The 20,248-nt window shown below is 43.2% G+C and overlaps 1 protein-coding gene and 1 pseudogene across 1 annotated transcript; both read right to left on the reverse strand.

Moving 5' to 3' along the window:
• Positions 1 to 9,409: 9,409 nt before the first annotated feature.
• Positions 9,410 to 12,057, reverse strand: LOC147977510 (uncharacterized; annotated as a pseudogene).
• Positions 12,058 to 12,375: 318 nt separating this feature from the next.
• Positions 12,376 to 15,062, reverse strand: LOC125542230 (isoflavone reductase homolog IRL). Its single transcript, XM_087545804.1, is given in 6 exon segments — positions 12,376 to 12,640; positions 12,738 to 12,794; positions 12,797 to 12,859; positions 12,954 to 13,202; positions 13,266 to 13,401; positions 13,512 to 15,062. Coding segments are annotated over 6 exon segments (870 nt in total). The 5' UTR covers positions 13,710 to 15,062; the 3' UTR covers positions 12,376 to 12,473.
• Positions 15,063 to 20,248: the final 5,186 nt, after the last annotated feature.

A 20,248-nucleotide genomic window follows, 5' to 3' on the forward strand; every position in this document is an offset into this window, starting at 1 on the left:
TGGAATTTTAGAGTATGCTAGGTACCGGAAAAACTCGGCGATCAGGACAACATCACTCTTGTGGCATCACCTGACTGCACCCATAGTAAATGTTTGCTGAGCTAACCGCCAGCTCTTTAACGAGAATGGATACCCTCAAGAAACATGACCCATGTCATGACCTGACTACACACACAGAACTATGTCGAGTAGCGAACACAGGGAGCTCAATAAACATTTATGCCATGGGAGAAAAGATTTTTCGTAAATACTTTACCGAGTATGTCAAAACAAAGACACTCGACAAAAAAAATACTCTTAAAGGAAAAAGTGTTTTCGTACATACTTTGCCGAGTATATGGAAAAAAGAGGTTGGCAAATATTTACTGATAGGGAAAATAGTATTTTGATAAATACGTTGTCGAGTGCTCGGCTGCAGGAGCTTGGCAAACATTTCTCTCAGGGGAAAATGTATTTTCCTAAATATGTTGCCGTGTACTTGACGCTGAATCTCTGCAAAGATGGATTGTACGTGACAGAGCCGTCAAGCGCAAATGGCCGTTCCACCTAGCACTTGTTTGCCAAGGGCTATAGCAGAGGATCTCGGCATACATCACATAAACCGAGTGTTCTTTTTTTTTGTAGAGCACCTTGTACTATACGCTCGGCGTGTGTCGTGCCCTACTGTCTGCCAAGAGCCACACTCGTCTTAAATGACTTTTACTATGACCCCATGTTGTGGTACTCGGGAAACAACAAAGAACACGGTAACAATGATTTTTCCAGTAGTGACTAAGGGGTCCATTTTGATGTTAAATATGAAAATAACCTAATTTTTGTTTGTGTTAAAGGTATGTCAATATGAATTCAAACTCATGATTTGAACTCACCATTGGACGGTCTTCTTTGTGAAGATTGTGATGGATATGAAGTGGTCGAAAATGGAGCTCGCACGTAAGAGTTACGGCAAATTCAGAGATGCTCATGGTGATACCAGATTATGAAATGGCATCGCCTTGTTCAAAGGGGAAGGAGCCCATCGTCATCTCTGACGATGAGGAGTAGCTCTTTTTTTAGCTTCCTAAGGACCGATATTCGGCTAGCTACGTCGGTTAATTATGTTCGGTTTACCTGTTGCATGTGTTTATCCTGCCTTTCCTTTAGAAATTCTAGTCAGTTGTCCATTGTAATTTTACTATGCAATCTGATTTTCTAGCTAGTATGTTCTATTGTGCAATGTGATGCTCAGTTAACTATTCGGTTCATTTGTTGTGTCGTTCACTTAGCTATTTGGTTCAATTCTGCAGTGTGATATTCAGTTGTTGTGGGTATAATTTTGTATTGTTATGCATGTGAGAAATAAATCAAATTTGGATGTACTAAATACATGAGAAACATATACAGTTGCTATTTTTTTTAGTTGTTAAGCATGCTTGGCTTGATTAACTGGATTTTCCATGTGGCTTGAATTTTTTGGATATGTAATCTGTTTATTTTTCATTAACCTATTTATTTATAGTATGCCAACTCTCAGGTTTACCATCGAGGCTTGCATATGTATAGTCCTTTGGCTAATAGCACAATATTGTGCAATTGCAGGAACTATACTAATATTTAGATTTTAATAATCTGCTCTTGCACATGTAGGTCTAGCTATCAGGGGTTTAGACCCACTGTTCAACCCATTTTGCATATGAGAAAATGAGATGTTCGTGAATATCAGTAAAGTTAAGAAATTCAGAAAGATTGTTAGGATTAAAAAACTAGCAACAAAAAATAACAAGATCTTTGTCTGCACAATGAAGAGGGCATCAGTCAACTATAGGATGGTACTTACTCTTTTACCCTTTTTTTCCTTTGCATCATTTCAAAATTTAGAAAAGATATTTATACATATCTTTGTTTTCAGTCATTTTCAAAGCAGTTCATCGATGATTACTTCTCTAACCACCTGTATCGTCAAGAGGCGTGGAAAATATTCATACAACACCCATGGTATAATATTGAAGTCTTCTTCAAAAGGACAAAGGGTGGGCAGGCAATCATCCACATGCAGTAGTTAAAGTTGCAAGGACTTTCCACATGGTTGAAGGCTCAATATTTGCCTTTCGTTTTAGCAGTTTTCCAGATGAGATTCATCTGTCTATTTCCCGTATATGATGTTACTTTTCAAAGGTTTTAGATGTTGTATGTGAAACTTAGTGTTGTTCTGTAATAGGTTAGCTATATGCATATATGGTGTAACTGAGTGCTGAAATTATATGATGGTGCACTCCGATGTATTTCAATTATGGAATACTAGTTGTCGTAATACAAATATGAAATATATTGTGTGTTTCATATGAAATGTCAATTGATTACTACATGGATAAAAAATAGTAGGCTAATTAGTCTGCTTATTAGGTTTTCTATTGCAGACGGTTTCTCAGACCACTTCGTGGGCGATGCCATCAAACAATTCACACAGTTTGTAGAAAGTATGCATGTGAGATCAATGAACAATCACACACGACTTCTGCCTGACAACCGTTTGCGTTAGGCCACCTTGCACAAACGTTTCCGCATTAAAAGTATGTGTGATGGAAAACCATATGTCATACAGTTTCTTCTTGGCACCGTGTGTGATGTAGTTGAATAAAGCAAATAATTAAATTATAAATATCATCTGAGATGGTCATCGCTATCGCAGACACGAGGTTGTGCAAAAAATTGTGTGTGATGTACCATAGAACGGAAATGTATGTTTGGGATTCACTATGTGGGATGCTAAGCACATCTCACACGATTTGTCCCGCATAATTGTTTGCGATGACTCACCCGCACACGAGCTATTTTTGCACCGCGTATGTGACCGGAGGACCCATCGCTGATATTTTTCTGTGTGTGCGGGATGGATCCCCCTATCGTCCACACAAACAAGCCGATGGTTTAAAACGGTGTCATGTAAAGAGGGTAAAAAACCATTTTCTTAGGAGGCATCTGCACTAATGGACTAACATAAATTAAAGGAAAATGTGAGCATTCTTGACAAGTCTGAGACTTCAACCTGGGTGTGTTGGTTCCACCATGAGAACCCTAACCATCTCAGGTATACTCGCGCGCTAAAAGTCTATTTATGGACAAGCGAGTATCCCGAAAGGGTATCGCAAACTCTCGGGAAGGAAGGCACTTGGATTCCAATGCAGGAAAGAGTCCAAGATGTACGAAACCAGGAGATGAAGACAAAGGAAGGTTGAGTCGACTAGGGCCAACTATTACATAACCAAGGATTAAGACTGAGAAAATGGAGCTTCTACATGGACAACCAAATGACATAATTGAAGCCTTAGTTTAGCCTACATTATATTCGATCTGAAACAACCTGTCTAGCTTGACCATTTTTAAACACAGCTACTCTGAATTGAAATTACTGGACTCGCACATATTGTACTCGCTGTCATAATGTCCCTGATGTAATTTCAGAAAAAGCAGGATGAGGGTTATTACTTTGCTCGCAAGAGTCTGAACCTGGGTAAAATGACCCCCCCCCCCCCCCCTGTCCACCCAATAACTTGACGTTACATCGCGAACCAACCTATGGTTGGGATGGTTAGGTGGACAGTGGTATCCTCAGCCTACCATGGTTCAAATCCTGGTGCTCGCATTTATCCTGAATTTATTTCAGGATTTCCGGCAATACGCTTTCAGTGGTAGGAGACGTTTCCGTCGACTACGAGGCGCCTACGGTGACTTCGTAAAATCTTAAGATGATATGCCCGCCCAGTCTCTCGGATGTGACCATAGTGGTAGGCTATGCATGTGTGCTTTCATAGGGATGAGTGTATGCGCATTTATATGAGCGCTTGCGTCTTAACTGTGTTCAAAAAGGAAAACTTGAGGTTACGTCTCATTTTCATACAAATCCACACACGTTATTGTACCATTGTTCGGGCACTTGGCAAAACACCAACCGTGTGGATATTCATGATAACAGATTGGATCTATGGAATGACACCATCGTGTGCTTCGGTTTAAAGAGCAGCTTCGCTACAGCCTTTGCTTTCAGATGGACGATCGACGGCAACACTTTCAACCCCGCCAGTGACTTTATAGGTTCAGAGCAATCGTGTTGGGGCCTCTGCTAGGAGTATGTGCTACGGCCTCGACTGCCTAGTGTACTACTACCCAGGGTTCTACTACGGATCCAACACTTCGTAATATTGTACAACATAAAGACGCATCTGTGAGTACAATATTGGGATTGGTTTCCCTAAATATACAGTTCAGGCGAGCACTTGTTGGGGGAAGATGGGATCAGTGGCTGCATTCCGATGGGCTCTTTCTGCATCAGGCATTTTTTTCCGTTAAATCTATGTATGTGGACTTGGTTAATACATTTTTTCTTGTTGTCTTGTCATGCTATTAGCTTCTCCACATATATACAAGCTCTTGTTTTTTCACCAACAAATCTCATATGCATGTACCACACACCTGGCTTGCGCGTGCCCTTCCTGAACCAGTAGCATACCAGCGCCTAGCACACTCCGGCCTTCCTGCCCGCATGGCTTGCCCAGACTTGCTTTCGTGTGCGTGCGCCACCGCACCGCTTGGTCCCTTGCTCACGTCATCTGCTACTTTCGATTGCTTCCTTCTGGCCGAAAGAATCCCGATCCCGTCGATGCCGCCAAACAATCACTCCGGCAACTTGCAGTTTCCGCGTCAGTCCGCTGCAGATTATCACATCGACCCGATCAATCCTTCGACTCTCTTCCTTCTAGATCAACAACCGCGGCCTTTTTCAAACCTTGCTTATGATACCACTTATTAGAATAAATTGGAGGCGCTCCGTCGATCTATAGAGCACCAAGCAATTACACGAACATGACATCGAGATTTATTAACAAGGTTTACCGATATGACTACATCCTCGAAACATGACTACGGGCGCTCCTCCCCATGACACCGCTACAATACCGCACCCTCACTACCTGGGCGCTGTCACACGTCGCCGGTTCCCCCCGCATGTTTGTGCTATTATGTTGGCATAGGTTACAAGTGTGTCTACCCCCACTATATATGAGAGGCCTAGGATACAAGTGTCCTACTTTGACACGACTCCATATCATGTCTACACACCGTACAACTCCAAGTCCAACTGTAACCAAACTTGTACAATAATATTCGGCACAACTCTAACAAAATCCCGTTGTCTATTCATATATGCAAAATAGAAGTGCTTTTAAATATCAAGATTTTCATGTGGTATCTACATAAGGGTGTGATTCTAATGAAAGACAATTTGGCAAAATATAGATGGCAAGGGAGTAGACGTTGTTGTTTCTGTGACCACAAGGAAATGATTCAACACTTATTTCTTGCATGCCCACTAGACAAGTTAGTATGATGAACAATACATGTGTCCTTGAACGTACATCCGCTTAATAGTATCTCCAATCTGTTTGGTAACCGGTTAGGTGGGGTAGAACCCAATATGGCGACTTCAATTCTAGTGGGAGTTTGTGCATTACTTTGAGTTATTTGGAACTGTCGAAATAATTGTTTTTTTCTGAAAATGGAGGCGGACCCCCGGCCTCTGCATCATAATGATGCACGCAGCCATCTTATTAAAAACTCCACGAAATAGCAAAAAGTTATAAAAGTATTACAGCTCGCAAGCGGAGCGAAGGAAATGAATAAAAGGAAAAATACATGCTGACAATCACAACCGATACGGCAATATGAAGGATAAGCTTCCTAGACTCCTATCATGTTATGCAACCACCATCCGAACCGGTCGAAATAATTATGTGTGTAACATAACAAATATTACAACTTTGTGTAGGTTATATACCGAGCATCTGGAAGGATCCGTACGTGATCATTGCTACACCATGTAGAAGTGAGGGAGGTTATGGCCTTCGGGTGCAATTGATGGAAGATGCTATCACTGGATATGAACAATCATTTTGGGTAGTGGTCGTGTTGAGGCATGTTGTCATATTTTTGCCAGTTGTGACTATTTATTTTTTTTATCGTGTCTTTGAATAGCTAATTGGATTGTTTTTGACACTCTAATACTCAATTCGTTAAATAAATGTACGTGCATCATTTGAGGCAGAGGCAGGAGGCAATCCTTTACAAAAATATGGATCTTCAGTGTATCTCGGATCATACACCACTCCTTTTAGACTCGGGTGAGGCTACCCATGTGGCAAATAAAAACATCTTCTCCTTCGAGCAAAGCTGGTTTGAGTAAGAAGGATTTATGGAGATGATTGCACGCAAATGGGCTAAGCCATTTACGGGTAGGACACATGTCGAGAGATGGCAAAATAAAATTAGACATCTCCGACAATTTCTGAGAGGCTGGGCCAGAAATGAGAGTGGGATTTACAAACAGGAAAAATAGCGTCTTACTCAACTGATTGAGGCACTAGACTTAAAGGCTGAAACTACTCTCCTTTCTGTTAATGAGCATCGAACCAAGTACGAGGCTGAGCAAGGCCTACGTGCTCTCCTGAGAGAGGAGGAGCTCAAGTGGGCGTTGCGTGCGAAAACGCTTAAGGTTGTCCAAGGGGACGACAATACACAATTCTTCCATATGATTGCAAATGGTAAACATAGAAAGAAGAAGATCATACAACTTGAACAGGGCGAGGGGACAATAGTGGGACATGAAAATCTGAAAGCGTATATTTCCAATTATTATAAAAAACTTTTTGGTCCCCCGAATACAACCATGGTGTCTCTTGATGAAACTGTGATTGATAATATACCTCAATTACAGGCAGCAGAGAACGATGTTCTCTCTGCACCGTTTACTGAAAAAGAGGTTCATCAGGCCATAACCCAAATTAAGCCGAATAAAGCACCGGGACCAGATGGGTTTCAACTGAATTTTATAAGAAATGTTGGCATATTTTTAAAGATGATCTTATGCCTATGTTTCATGATTTTAAAAATGGCCATTTGGAGTTGTTTCACCTCAAGTTTGGTACGATAACGTTGTTACCTAAGAAAGATGAGGCTGTTTGGATCGAACAATTCCGGCCCATTTGCCTGCTGAACGTGAGTTTCAAAATTTTCACAAAGGTTGGAACCAATAGATTGACACAAATTGCTCACTCAGTGGTTCAACCAAGCCAGACAGCGTTCATGCCGGGACGGCACATACTGGAAGGGGTGGTTGTCCTACATGAAACGCTTCAAGAGATTCACTCGAAGAAACTGGACGGTTATCTTCAAAGTGGATTTTGAGAAGGCTTATGATAAAGTAAAATGGCCTTTTCTTCAGCAGGCAATGCGCATGAAGGGTTTTAGTGAAACCTGGAGGAACCAAGTGGATACTCAAGCCCAGAAAGGTAGTGTTGGAATTAAGGTGAACGATGACATCGGTCACTACTTCCAGACGCATAAGGCGTTGCGACAAGGGGATTCCATGTCACCTCTTCTGTTCAATATTGTGGCAGATATGTTGGCCGTCATTATTGGTAGGGCCAAGCAGCATGGCCATGTAGAGGGTCAAGTTCCTCATCTAGTTGATGGAGGGGTGTCCATTCTACAATATGCTGATGACACTATTTTATTCATGGAACATGACATGGCTAAGGCACGTAACATGAAACTTATCTTGTGCCTATTTGAACAATTGTCTGGCTTAAAAATTAATTTTCATAAGAGCGAGGTGTTCTGTTTTGGGAAGGCCAAAGACGAGGAACACACGACAGACAATTGTTTGGATGTGAATTAGGTGCTTTACCATTCAGTTACTTGGGTATCCCGATTCATCACCGTAAGCTATCCAATAAAGAATGGAAATGTATTGAAGAACGAATTAAAAAAAACTCAGCTGCTAGAAGGACAAGCTGATGTCATATGGAGGTTGGCTAGTTCTGATTAACTCAGTACTGACTAGTATGCCGATGTTTCTACTTTCGTTTTTCGAAATTCCGAAAGGGGTCCGAAAGCGACTTGATTTTTTTAGATCTCGTTTCTTTTGGCAGTCTGATGAGGCCAAGAGGAAATACCGTCTCGCGCGATGGGATATCCTTTGCCGACCTAAAGACCAAGGGGGTCTCGGTATTGAGAACTTGGAAATTAAGAATAAATGCCTTATGAGCAAATGGTTATACAGGTTAGAGACAGAGCCGGAGGGCATGTCGTCTCAAAACCTGTGCAATAAGTATTTGCACTCAAAAGCACTAGCCCAGGTTACCATGAGACTGACTGACTCGCCGTTCTGGAAGGGACTTATGAGAACGAATGACATGTTTTTTCGTAGGGTCAAATTCTTGGTTGGCAACGGGATGTCAACAAGATTTTGGGAGGATACGTGGTTAGGAGAGACGCCTCTGGCCATACAATATCCTACCCTCTATAATATTGTGCAACATAAGGAGGATTACGTAGGTACCGTCCTTCAAACTACTCCCTTGAACATCTAGTTCAGACGTGCGTTAGTGGGTGAGAGATGGACAGCCTGGATGCACTTGGTTCGGAGATTGATTGAAGTTCAACTCTCCGACCTGCCGGATTCAACACAATGGAAGTTAACTAAGAATGGGATGTTTACGGTGAAATCTTTTTATACGGATCTGATTAATTCTGGCCCCCTCTCAAGGTCACTACATATATGGAATGTTAAGGTTCCTTTGCGTATTAAAATTTTCATGTGGTTTGTCCACAAGCAAGTAATACTCCCAAAGGACAACTTACTTAAGAGGCGATGGGTAGGCAATTCATGGTGCTGTTTTTGTTCTCAGGATGAAACAATACAACACTTATTTTTTGAATGCCCACTTGCCAAGTTACTTTGGAGAATGATTCATATAGCTTTCAATATCAATCCTCCATTAGATATTGTGTCTTTGTTTGGGACGTGGTTAGCTGAGGTTGAACAGATTACTGCAACTCGTATTCGGATTGAAATATGTGCGCTATTATGGGCTATATGAAACTGCAGGAATGATATGATTTTTAATAGACAACACAACTTTACTTTTTGCAGGTTATTTTCAGAGCTATAGCTTGGATCCGTACGTGGTCCTTATTCACTCCTATGGACTCCAGGGAGCCTTTGGTTACTGGGTGCAACCAATGGAAGATGGTGACTCGGGTTATATTCAATCGGTTCGGATGGCGCTCGCATAACAGGATAGGACTCTAGGGAGCTTATCCTTCTTATTACCATATCGGTAGTCATTGTCCGCCTGTACTTTTTTGGTTTTTTTTACTTTGTTTCGCTCCGTTTGCGAGCTGTAAGACCTTTATGATGATACTTCCTGGATTTTTAATAAGAGGGCCGCATGCATCATCATGATGCAGAGGCCGGGGGCATGCCTCCATTTTTAAAAAAAATCTCGTACATAATGAAAAGGCAGCGCGCAGTTTTTCAAAAAGAACCTTCAGTTCCAGGTCCCTTGTGCTCTATATCCACTGCCACATAACCAGCTTACTCCATCCCCTTGCTTGCGCTATCCCCAGCCCCCAGTGCCACATCAACATCTTGCCCTACCTTCAGTGCCACATGGGCTTGCTTTTGCTCTATCTCTGATTCCACATCAGTTTTGGGGGAGATGTCATCCTGTCCACGGTGAAAGCATTGAGCATCCAGACAAGGAAAATTAAGAAGTAACTGGTAAATTACTGGCGGTGATGTAGGTTGTGGGAGCGGACATAGGACATGCTCTGTCCCCGACTCTGATGATGAATCATCAGCTTGCTTTGTGTCCATCGACGCTGACCAATCTATGTTGCGCGGAGCCGAAGCTGTTAGGACTGTTAGGACTTGCGTCCGCTGAATCTGGCGGAATTTAAAGACGTAGAGAGGCCCCTGTGGCCGTTCTACCCATGTATCCTCGTCAATTGACACCACTGTTTTGGGCACATCAGGACCATGAGATGCCAAGAGGTTGACCACCCTTCCCACATCCCCAAGACCATGATGTACCATGAGCAAAAGGATGGAGGTGAGAAGCTCCAGTCCGTTGCTGAGTTGCCGAGCGTGTATCTCCATGGGACATTTACCAGCCGCATAGACGAGGAGCCTTACCCACACCTCCTTTATTACCCTCAGCGATGCCACGTTACGAGGTAATGATTCAAATGGAGACCTCGAGACGCAATCCTTGTGGAGCTTTCCATCTGCAAATGTCTCCAGAATCATTTGCTGGTCGGTGTAATCTCTGCCTAGGTGCCTTGTCGATTTGGCAAAGAAGGGTGCAAGATCTTGCGCAGCGATGCCGACAGGCAACATGGAAGGATAAACCTCCATGAGATACATGAAATAGTTTGATAGCTTCATGCATTCCATCGCAAGTACTTCCATTTCATCTCCCAGTAAGTTTATGCTCCTCAAATACAAGTGCGTGACAATATGTAGACGGAAAAGGGCATGCTCGAAGGGCAGACTTAGCACAAAGTTCAGTTTCTGGCAAATCTCTTGCTGCCTGGTGTAGATTTTGTCTTGAAAGAACCTCTTGATATAGTCGTTGATCTCCTTGCACTCGACGTGACAATGCAGCGGAATATACGACCGGTCCAGCTTTGAAGCACCATGGCCTTGGTGTAGAGGAGATCGCACATCATGCCAAGCTCCATTATTATAATCTTGAGCTGCCCTTCTCTTTGCCAATGCTCTGCAAAATCATGCACCAGTTCCTTCTCAATCTCCCGTCCCAGTTGGACCAATGTCCGTCCCACAAGCAATCCTCTGGCACGGAGGACCGTGTTATGAGCATAAGATGTCACGACATCAGCAGCACTACAAATGTAATCAGGGCCGGCCCTGCATAGGGGCAAGAAGTGCGACGCCCTAGGGCCCAACCTGATGAGGGGCCCCAACCTATGTGGTACGTATGCTATACAGCTCATCGTTTTATTGTCCAGCCAATCGTTTCTTCAAGTAGACTTCGGGTTCCATTGATCTAACCAAGGGGCTAATACCACAGCCGCCGTTTCTTCTCCCCGCGTCTGTCTTCTTGTTCTCCGTTCCGCTTCTCTTCCGAAGCACCTAGCAATGATTATGACTGATTCTGTTAATCACCCTTAAAATTTTCATCACTACTATTCGTACCTTATGGATTTTTCATTTCTTTTCTGCAGCACGCTACCTATAAGTAGAGTACGTCCCACATCCTATGAGCAGCCGCAGGGGGCAGGCCAGCCAAACCACATCAGTTATGTTTGCTTTGCAACTAGGATGGACACCGCCTCAAAAAGTTCTAGTAACTTTTCAGTCCGTCTTCCATTTGATCTTTGTATCAATTATGTAATTTTAGCTCACTAGTTGGTCTTCTCTTTCTATACAGGTTTCTCAAACACGAAATTGAGGATGGAGGGAGGTCCAAGATGTTTGGAATTAGCTAGTTCAATTTTTACTTTTCTCCTCCAACGATTCAGGTGTCCCCCCTCCTTTCCTGTATACGTATAACCTAAAAAGCTTTGTTGGTTGTTTGCTAAAACTTACCATGTCCATGTCCCTGGTGTATTGTTGTTTAGTTAGATGTTTGAAGTCCGATAATTTTTTGTGATATACGTATATTAGTATGAATGAAATTATTCACTATGTCTTTCTCCATGGGGCCCACTTTTGAAGCTCGCCCCGGGCCTTGGAAAACTCAGGACCGGCCCTGAATGTAATCTCGTTGTCGCAGTTCATGCTCCTCCTCCTCATCCTCCTCCTCCTCCTCGTCATCCTCGTCATCCTCGTCCTCGTTACGGCAAATGAGGTTGTCCCGGCTTCCGCTATACAGGGCCCATGTCCTCTCTCCATACTTGATTAACCCCGCAACAAAAATGGCTATGGTAATATATAGCAGCTGCAAAGTATGTTAAATGATTTCCAGAAGACATTCAAAGTTAGAGTGACTTGGACCACAAGGTTGAGCAAGTGCCTCAGCCATAGATTGTTGTCCTCGATGGAGAAGGCAGTGATGGTGTCCTGGCCTCCCAGGTGAAGGAGGAGGAAGGGTGCCCAGAGGTTATTATTATGATTACGACTGAGCAATGGATTGTTATTACGCTTACAACATCGCGCAACACACAATCCAGCACTGCAGCACACTTCTCTTATCATCTCAGCGGGCGGGCGCCGGTGCTGCAGAGGTTGATGAGGTCCAGGAGGGTGGAGTAGAGCACCTCCACGGAATATATATGTGAACTATTAACTTGGAAATAAGGAAGCATGGCGATAACCCTTAAATGTATCATCATATGTACTCCCTGCACTGAACACAACATTTCGACAAATTAAAGGACAAAATATCGCCCATAGGTCCTTCCTAAATCGTCATGCTGAAACTCGCCATAAGCAGCAGCATAACGTCTTGGAGCAGAATAGTTATCAGTGGCATATGGATAAGTCTTGTTTGAATCAATTATTGGTGCACCGGCCAGCAGTAGCAACATAAAAATTTGCACACAAGACCACACACATCATTGGATTTGGAGAGGCCACTGCTCCATCATCTTTATTGTGGACGTCAGCTCTTGTCATTCCATCCAGCCAAGAACTGTCAGAGGAGGCGGTCCAGGTACTCGTCGACGGTGGTGTACTTCACGTCAGGGTACAGCTCGGTGGCCTCAACACCAAAGGACGCCTCGATGTCGAAGTTGGCTTGGTCGCCCCTCACGAAGACGGAGAGCGAGTGGGACAGCATCATGTTGAGAGGGTATGCCGCCTCTGCATGCATGGTCACACATGTCAACAAAAGAGTGGTCAGAGATGCAACAGTTGTAGCTACGTACATTCTCAAGGCACAATGATGGATGTACCCTACCCTTGATCAACTTGAGGAGATCTGCCTCTGGGATGCGAGCGATCTGGAAAGTCCTCGTATCGTCGTATCGTCGATCGCTCTCACCGTGTAGGCAGCTATGTCTTCTTCCACCACAAACACCCCTGCGTGCATCAATACATGATGATCAACACGTACATGATGTAACTGACAGCGCGGATTTACAGTGGCAGGAAAAAGGATATGATGTGTGCTTACCTTTTGCATCTCCATCGCCTAGGACAGTGATCTTGTTGGACGACGGAGGAGCAGCGCCAACAGCCGTAACATCGCCGATTGTCAGAAGGTAGGTTTCGGCGAACCTGTTGCGGCAGACATATGTATGAGGTATACCCTCCGCCTCGATCAGACGGCGAAGTCTAATTTTACCAGCGTAAAGTGTGGCCGCTGGATCCACGGTGTGAACCCGCGCTGGGTCAGATCCGAACTCAGACGGCAGGAACCTCTGTGCAGCAACTCTGATTCAGCAATTGATTTGCATCCATCGTTCGATCAACAAACAAGACAAATTGATGACATTGCCGGCCTCCTTGATGGCCATGACAATCCTCGTCTGCTCGTCGAGCTGAGGGGTCCCCACGGCCGAGATCACGACATCTGCACCCTTGATGGCATTTACGAGGCTCCCGTGGTCAAATAAACCTCCCTGCTCACCAGACAGAAAAAATATATATCAGAATCCACACAGAAAACTGTGAAAAACTAAAGAGTAGACGAAAGAAAGGCAGACAACATCAAATGATATTAATCTTATACCTTGATGAGAGCGACAACGGAATCAATGAAGCTCTTGAGGAGCTGCGCCTTGGCGAGATCAGCCGGTGCAGCATCCCTGATGAGGACAGAGGTCGGGTGGCCGCGGCGGACACTCGCAGCAACGATATGCTTGCCGATGTGACCTGTGCCACCAGTTACCAGGACCCTGCTCCTCTCCTCCTCCTTGTCCAGCAACATAGTTCCTCCCGATTCAAATACCAAATGCTCTGCTCTGCTCGCTTGGGTGTGCTACAAGGCCTTGGCTGCAATTTCAAGTGGTAGCTCTCTGAGGATCAAACAAACAGGATGCACGAGCAGCTAGGAGATGAACTGCTGCACATATATTGTACACACACCTAAGAACTAGAGGAGCTGCCTTGCTACTCTGCTTGTATTGAAGCCTGCCTAAGTGCTTGTTTTTACTCTGATGGGTGCAGTCCCTTTTATAGGACTGTTGGCAAGGCAAGGCAAGGTTCAATGTATGTATCTAGGCAAGCAAAAATCAAAATGGCTCCTCAGCACTGATGCAAGGCAAAGTTGGAATAATGGATCAGATAATCACAGCTAGCCTCGGTACAAATTTAAATTTGAATATGCAACCACGCACCCAGCTCCTAGGTGACTGCACTGATTGATGAAAAAAGTTACCTTTAAATAATAGCAACTTGATAGATTAGATACCTAATTAATCATCCAGAAGTTCAAAGTTCAACGGAAGTTATGCGTTGCCCAGATCCATTGTTTTGCAGCTCAAAGTTCATACATACATGTGATCCGCTTGTAACTTTTGGATGCAGGAACTATATATTAATTTTTGCTGCTAATACATGCCAGCCTTTTGGATGGATCATGCATGGATCCATCCAAAAGAAGAAGCTTAGCATGTCATCACGATAGGTCTCACAATGTAACAAGGAACATTTTTGTATTTTGGACAGAGGAAATCAAATCAGTGCTCTAACTAAACTTGTGTTTTTTCACACAGGACGAAAATCTGATCTTTTTGCATGAACATTAACAAGCACATGGAAGACTAGCATTAATTAACAAGTTTAAATTATTTCACTGCTGACGTACCGCTGGAGTATATTTCCCATATTTTGAACCACAGATAAAAAGAGTTATATTACACTTACTTAATTTATTAAAAATCCACTAGATTTTGCCTTCTTCTTTTTTGTGAAATACTTATCAAAAGATTTACAGCAGAAAAATATTCTACCATTTTCAACAGTATATCGCAAAAAGAAAATTTGGTTCCCAAGGCTAATCAGATAGCTAAGCTCGGTATGAGGAGTAATCGATGTTGCTGCTAGTATTGCTAAACTTGACATCGGCCCCATCTCTCAAGAGGAGTTCGGAATAAAATTTGTGTTTTTTCCTACTGAAAACCCATGTTCAAGAATTCGCCCCATATATGCAAGGTGAAGTTATTACCGGCTACTCGGTGACCCTACGAGTAGGATTAATCGACAAGGTAACTGGTTAACAATTTCTACTTCTGCTGCTTTGATTGTTAAGGTAACGGTGGTGCTTCTCTAAGCATTTTCCACCTTGTATATATTTACTGATAGACACATCAAGATAAATAACTCCACCTTGCATATATGTACGTAACATACCTCCTCCACCAATCAAAGACCAACGTCTGATACCGACGAGAAGGCTACCAGCTGCATTCAGAAAAACACAGCCACTCGGCAATTCAGAAATCAAAATGGACTGACAGACACATCCAGAGAAATAACTCCACTGTGTATGTATGTACGTAACATACCTCCTGTTTCAGAAATGCAAGTTGCAGTAGCTCCTCATAGCTCCAAGCATATTTTGCCTATGCAGAAACTTTGAGAAGAAGAAGAAGAAGAGGAAGAAACAGGGCAATGGAGAGAGAGCAAGTGAAAAGATGTTTACAAGAGTTTATTCGTTCACAACTGTCCCGCGACCTAACCAGCGCAAGTGTACTCTACAAAAAGGGCAAGACGAATGGACATGCAGAGTGTTGATCTGTAGGAATCTTTCCACGTTATTTTCGCTGCATCAAGACATTGACTTGTTGCATTAAATTCACATTAAATTCTCTCTCTCTCTCTCTCTCTCTCTCTCTCTCTCTCTCTACGTTGCACCTACCAATTTTCATGTAATATGTAGAGCTAGTGACGATATGAGAATACAGTGTGTCAATTTTAAGTTCATGTCAGCTGAGAACGTACATGATAGCGAGTAGCCATTAATTTAGGGGTTTTGGGCCTATCATGCATGACTTTCACCTGACAAACTACTTGATACTTCATCCCAGTGGTGGAGCCAGGGGTGGCCAGGAAGGGCCCTGGCCTGCCCAATGATCTTGCTTTTTCTTTTATAATTGCAATTTTTTTAAAAGTAGGATTGCCCCCAGCCTCTGCATCGAGCGATGCACACAACTGTATTATTATATTATTCAATAGAACCCAACAAAACAAATACATTGCTCAACCCAAAGCAACCTTCCTAGAAACTACCATCATTACACCTACAAGATTGATGTTGTGCCCTGACCACGCATCAACACCCACCATCTATTCCGGTGGCCTCACCAAGCCGCCCATCGACAAGCCGAGAGCATCAACTTGTGTAGCTAGACCATCTGTGCGCCACGCATGCGCAGGCTCAAGAATCAGCCACCGCCATCTTCCGCCGTCCCACCTTCAGGAGTGATCAACACATTCACCTCGCCAAGCCATACAGTCGTCGACGTCACCGCGACGCCACACAGCGCCATCATGTTGTGTGCATCCATCCACATACGCACGTCGCCAAAACTCTGCTGCGCCATGTCGCCGAGACCAGCCGTTGGCCCTGCGGTAGATGTAGCACCTCTCCTCCTCTTGTCCCCTCCAGCCAGCACCTACTCAAAAACGATGCCCCCAGGAGGGAGAACGGCACCGAGGGCACCGTCATCTTCCGATCCGGGAGACCCAGGTCTAGGATTTCCCCCAGAACATCCCGAGCGTGGTGACGCAACCTGGAATGACGATGCCTCGAGAAGAAAATGATGCCAGAGACGCCTCCATCATCCGCCGAGACTGCAATCGGCACGATTTTCACCGGAAGCCGCGTCGCCCCGATCTCGCAACTGGCTGGATCCACGTAGAGCCTCTCCATCATGACTTATGCTGCTGTCGGCATGCCGGCAGAGAGACCAAATCTGCAGCCATTGCTGCCACCCATGTCCAGGCAGAGCTTCCCACCCCCTACCCCCCGCGGCTATGGATGACCAACCACCCAGGGCAGCCACCCGCCATCCATGGAGCACCGGCCACCGCCGAGCAGAATAGGGGTGCCGCCCTAACTGCAGCCCCTGACAAGAGGCGCCCATGCCACTTCAGCAGATACCCCACCGCAACTGCGACCCTCGCCGGCGGCAGTAGTGGCACGAGAAGACGCGAGGGGTGGGCTAGCGGCGCTAGGGTTTGGGATCCTTGGTGTCGCCCAGGGGAGGCGACGCCAGGGGTAGAACTGGATTATTGAATATGGTCGTATAATTACAATGAACGGTGATTTTTTTTATCCTTTTTCTTTAGCGAGCCCCCCTCAATCAAATTTCTAGAGTTCCTACCTCCGCCACTGCTTCACGCGTTCCAAAATAAAAAAGTGTATCTTTTTCAAGAAGTCAAACTTTGTAATATTATCTTCCATACGTTTTTTGAAGCATATTCTAGATTATATAGAAGAATAACTTTATTGCTGGTCTCTAATTGCCAAATTTCACTTAGGTGGCTAGATGTTCTTTTGCTATCATCCTGAACACCGTAAGCCTGGTCATTGCCAAATTTACAGCATGCCTTCATTGCATGGCTACACGGGTTCACTAATACGAGATGTCGAGCAGTAATCTAAAGCCACGTCCCCTTTTTTAGCGTATGTGGCCCCGGATTTGTCTATGTGGCCCTTGACTTGTTTGTCAGATAGCTAGGGTGGCAGGAAGGAAAACTACTGATAACACCACATGCAACACTTCGTGTATAAGTGTACATAGCTTTTCCCAGACAATCTAACCGTCCAAGTGCAGTTGTTTAGCTGGAGGTGCAGGGGCAGGACAGGGAACAAAGCATCGATTATTGTCCCGATATATCTCCCCGACAAGAATTCTCGATGCCTCTCAAGCCTACATTACTGATGACGAACATCTGTCTAATCCATTTTTCCTCTGCATGTGAAAGTGCACCATGAGCTAAGGTTTCTTCAAGGCATAAGGCTATGTCGTGTTTTAGCTTCACAGGGTTTTGAGTAGAGAAATTAGAGAAGCAAAGGTGGTATATATTGAGGCAGATACCGTACGCATGGTCTTGATTGTGAGAAGAAAAAGCCTCTGAACAATTACTAATCATTATTTCCAGCGCACCTACACGCTGCACGAGTAACCTTAGAGCATGTGAGGAGGATAGAAATGAAGTGGTAGCAAGAGGGCCAAGAACTTATTGGCAGATACTCGAAGAACATAAAAGTAGACACTCGAAGAGGGGGATGAGTAGCTTCTCTGAACATAAAAGTAGATACTCGAAGAGGTCACATAGCACAAACTGACTTGTAGGTAAGAAAATGTGTGTCAAAACATGTGTGATGGCATTAACATCTGAGGGCATATGCAATAGGCATCTCTAGCTTTTCCTTTTAGATGTCACATAGGAAAAACAAGAAAATTTAGACTGCCTCTTTTTTTAAGAAACGTCCGATATTACATGAAATAGATGCGATTATGCTATTTTTATTATGATTTTAATAAATCATTTTTTGTGTAGTAAATTATTTTATTGGGCCTCGGGTCGTGTTGTGCTCAGGGGGGTTTCTCATCTTGTGCCAGATACTGGGACCTCCTCTACTACGCCTTAAGCGCTACCTTGCTGGTAAAGCGCACACTCACCCCTAGGGGTGGGCACATCAAAACTGAAAACCGAAATACCGAGCCGAACCGAACTGGTTTAACCGGTTTGTCGATTTTTTCGGTGTTTGGTTGTACAGTTTGGTTTGAAACATGGTAGCCATACTGTGTTCGGTGCCACGTTCGCTTTCCATCGCTAACAAACCGAATTCACGGTAGAAACCGATCTGTGTGTATCCTAGTTTTTTTAGGTGTAATATAGTTTGCTGGTTCCCGTGAATGCAAGCGCAACAGCCAGTGGCCGAGTTAATTTTCTAACGGCCCAACGCAATAGCTGCTTCACAATTGTATATAACTAATATATATTTTCTTTGTCTCAAACAAACTAATATATACTTTCCTAACAAAAACAAATATATGGTTCCCCTAAAAACAACTAATATATGGTTGCCAAGACGTCCGGACGGCCGGTCAAAAATACTTCACTGGCTTCTTCAATCAAGTTCTAAAAAATTCTAATGTGTTGATAAATTCTAAAAAGGAAGCACTAATCCCTCAATATACGTAACATGATGCTAATGCTTAGTTCTAATCTCACAAGCATACGTAACACCATGCTAGTGATTAGTTTAATCCATTTGGAATATGTTACCATTGTTTTGGATGCAACGACAGTCAAAGAGCTAGTGAATCCCCGGAAAGAAATAGCTAGTAAAAAAAAGCAAGTGTATGTATGTGCGCCTCATGGATCTAGTTGTTTTGTGCATTCTGTACAATTCCCACACTAAACATTAGTCATGACACTTAGACTTATGGGTGCATGTAATTTGTTTTTTTGGTTAACCGAGCAGACCGAACCAATATATTTCGATTAATATGGTTCGGTGTCCAAATTTTACATAATTATTTCGGTGTTCATTTTCTTGAAACCGAATTTACAGAAAACCGAATAAACCGAACGCCCAACCCTACTCAGTACTCACCCCCATACTCGCTTGACCCACAGTACTTCATTCACCCCACCTTCACAGACTAGTATTTCTTTTTCTCGTTCTTTTGTTGCTCCTGCTGCTTTTCCGATCTCTGAATATATATATTTTTAGTTAGTTTTCAAAAATATTGGTGAAATAAAAAATGTTTAAAAAATATATTCATAAATTTAACAAATATTGTTGAATTCAAGAAATAATGCCAAATCCGAAAAATGTTTAGGGATTTGAAATGTTCGCGATATTTTTAAAAAGGGCGAACTCTAAATAAATCCCAACTTTGGAAAAACAATCCTGAATTTGGAAAATTAATCATGAAGTACAAAAAATGTAAATTTTGAATAATATTCATAGATTTTTTTAGAATGTTCATGAATTCAGAAAGAAACAGAAATTTCTAAAAACACAAATTTGAGAAAATGTTCATGGTTCTGAAAAACTTATTTGCGGGTTTAATTTTTTAATTATTTTAAAATTAGCTTTCGAAGTTTTAAAATATTCATAATTTTTTGAAAGTCATATGTTCTAAAGAGTGAAAAGTGCCGAATGAATAAGAAAGAATAAATGAACTAAAAAGGAGAAATAAAGAAGAAAAAATGAATAGAACACCGGCCACAAACAAAAGAAAAATAGACAGAGAAACCGGCCCAGAAAACTGAGGGAACTTTCTAAATGGCTCCCAAAACCGGTGAGAAAAAACCTCTGTGGGACGGCCCACATTGGAACTCCCTTAGGGGAATGTGAGCGCTCCGTACAGGATGGTTACTTTTAGGCGCATAAGAGCATCTACAACTATGATGTCTATATCTCCAACAGTATCTGTTGAGTTGCATATATAAATATGTCAACGCGTAACAATTAGGGTACCATGATGTAAAGAAGACCAC

Source organism: Triticum urartu, chromosome 3A (genome assembly GCF_056163025.1).
Source record: "Triticum urartu cultivar PI428250 chromosome 3A, HENAU_Tu73, whole genome shotgun sequence".
In the NCBI taxonomy this organism is placed as follows: domain Eukaryota; kingdom Viridiplantae; phylum Streptophyta; class Magnoliopsida; order Poales; family Poaceae; genus Triticum; species Triticum urartu.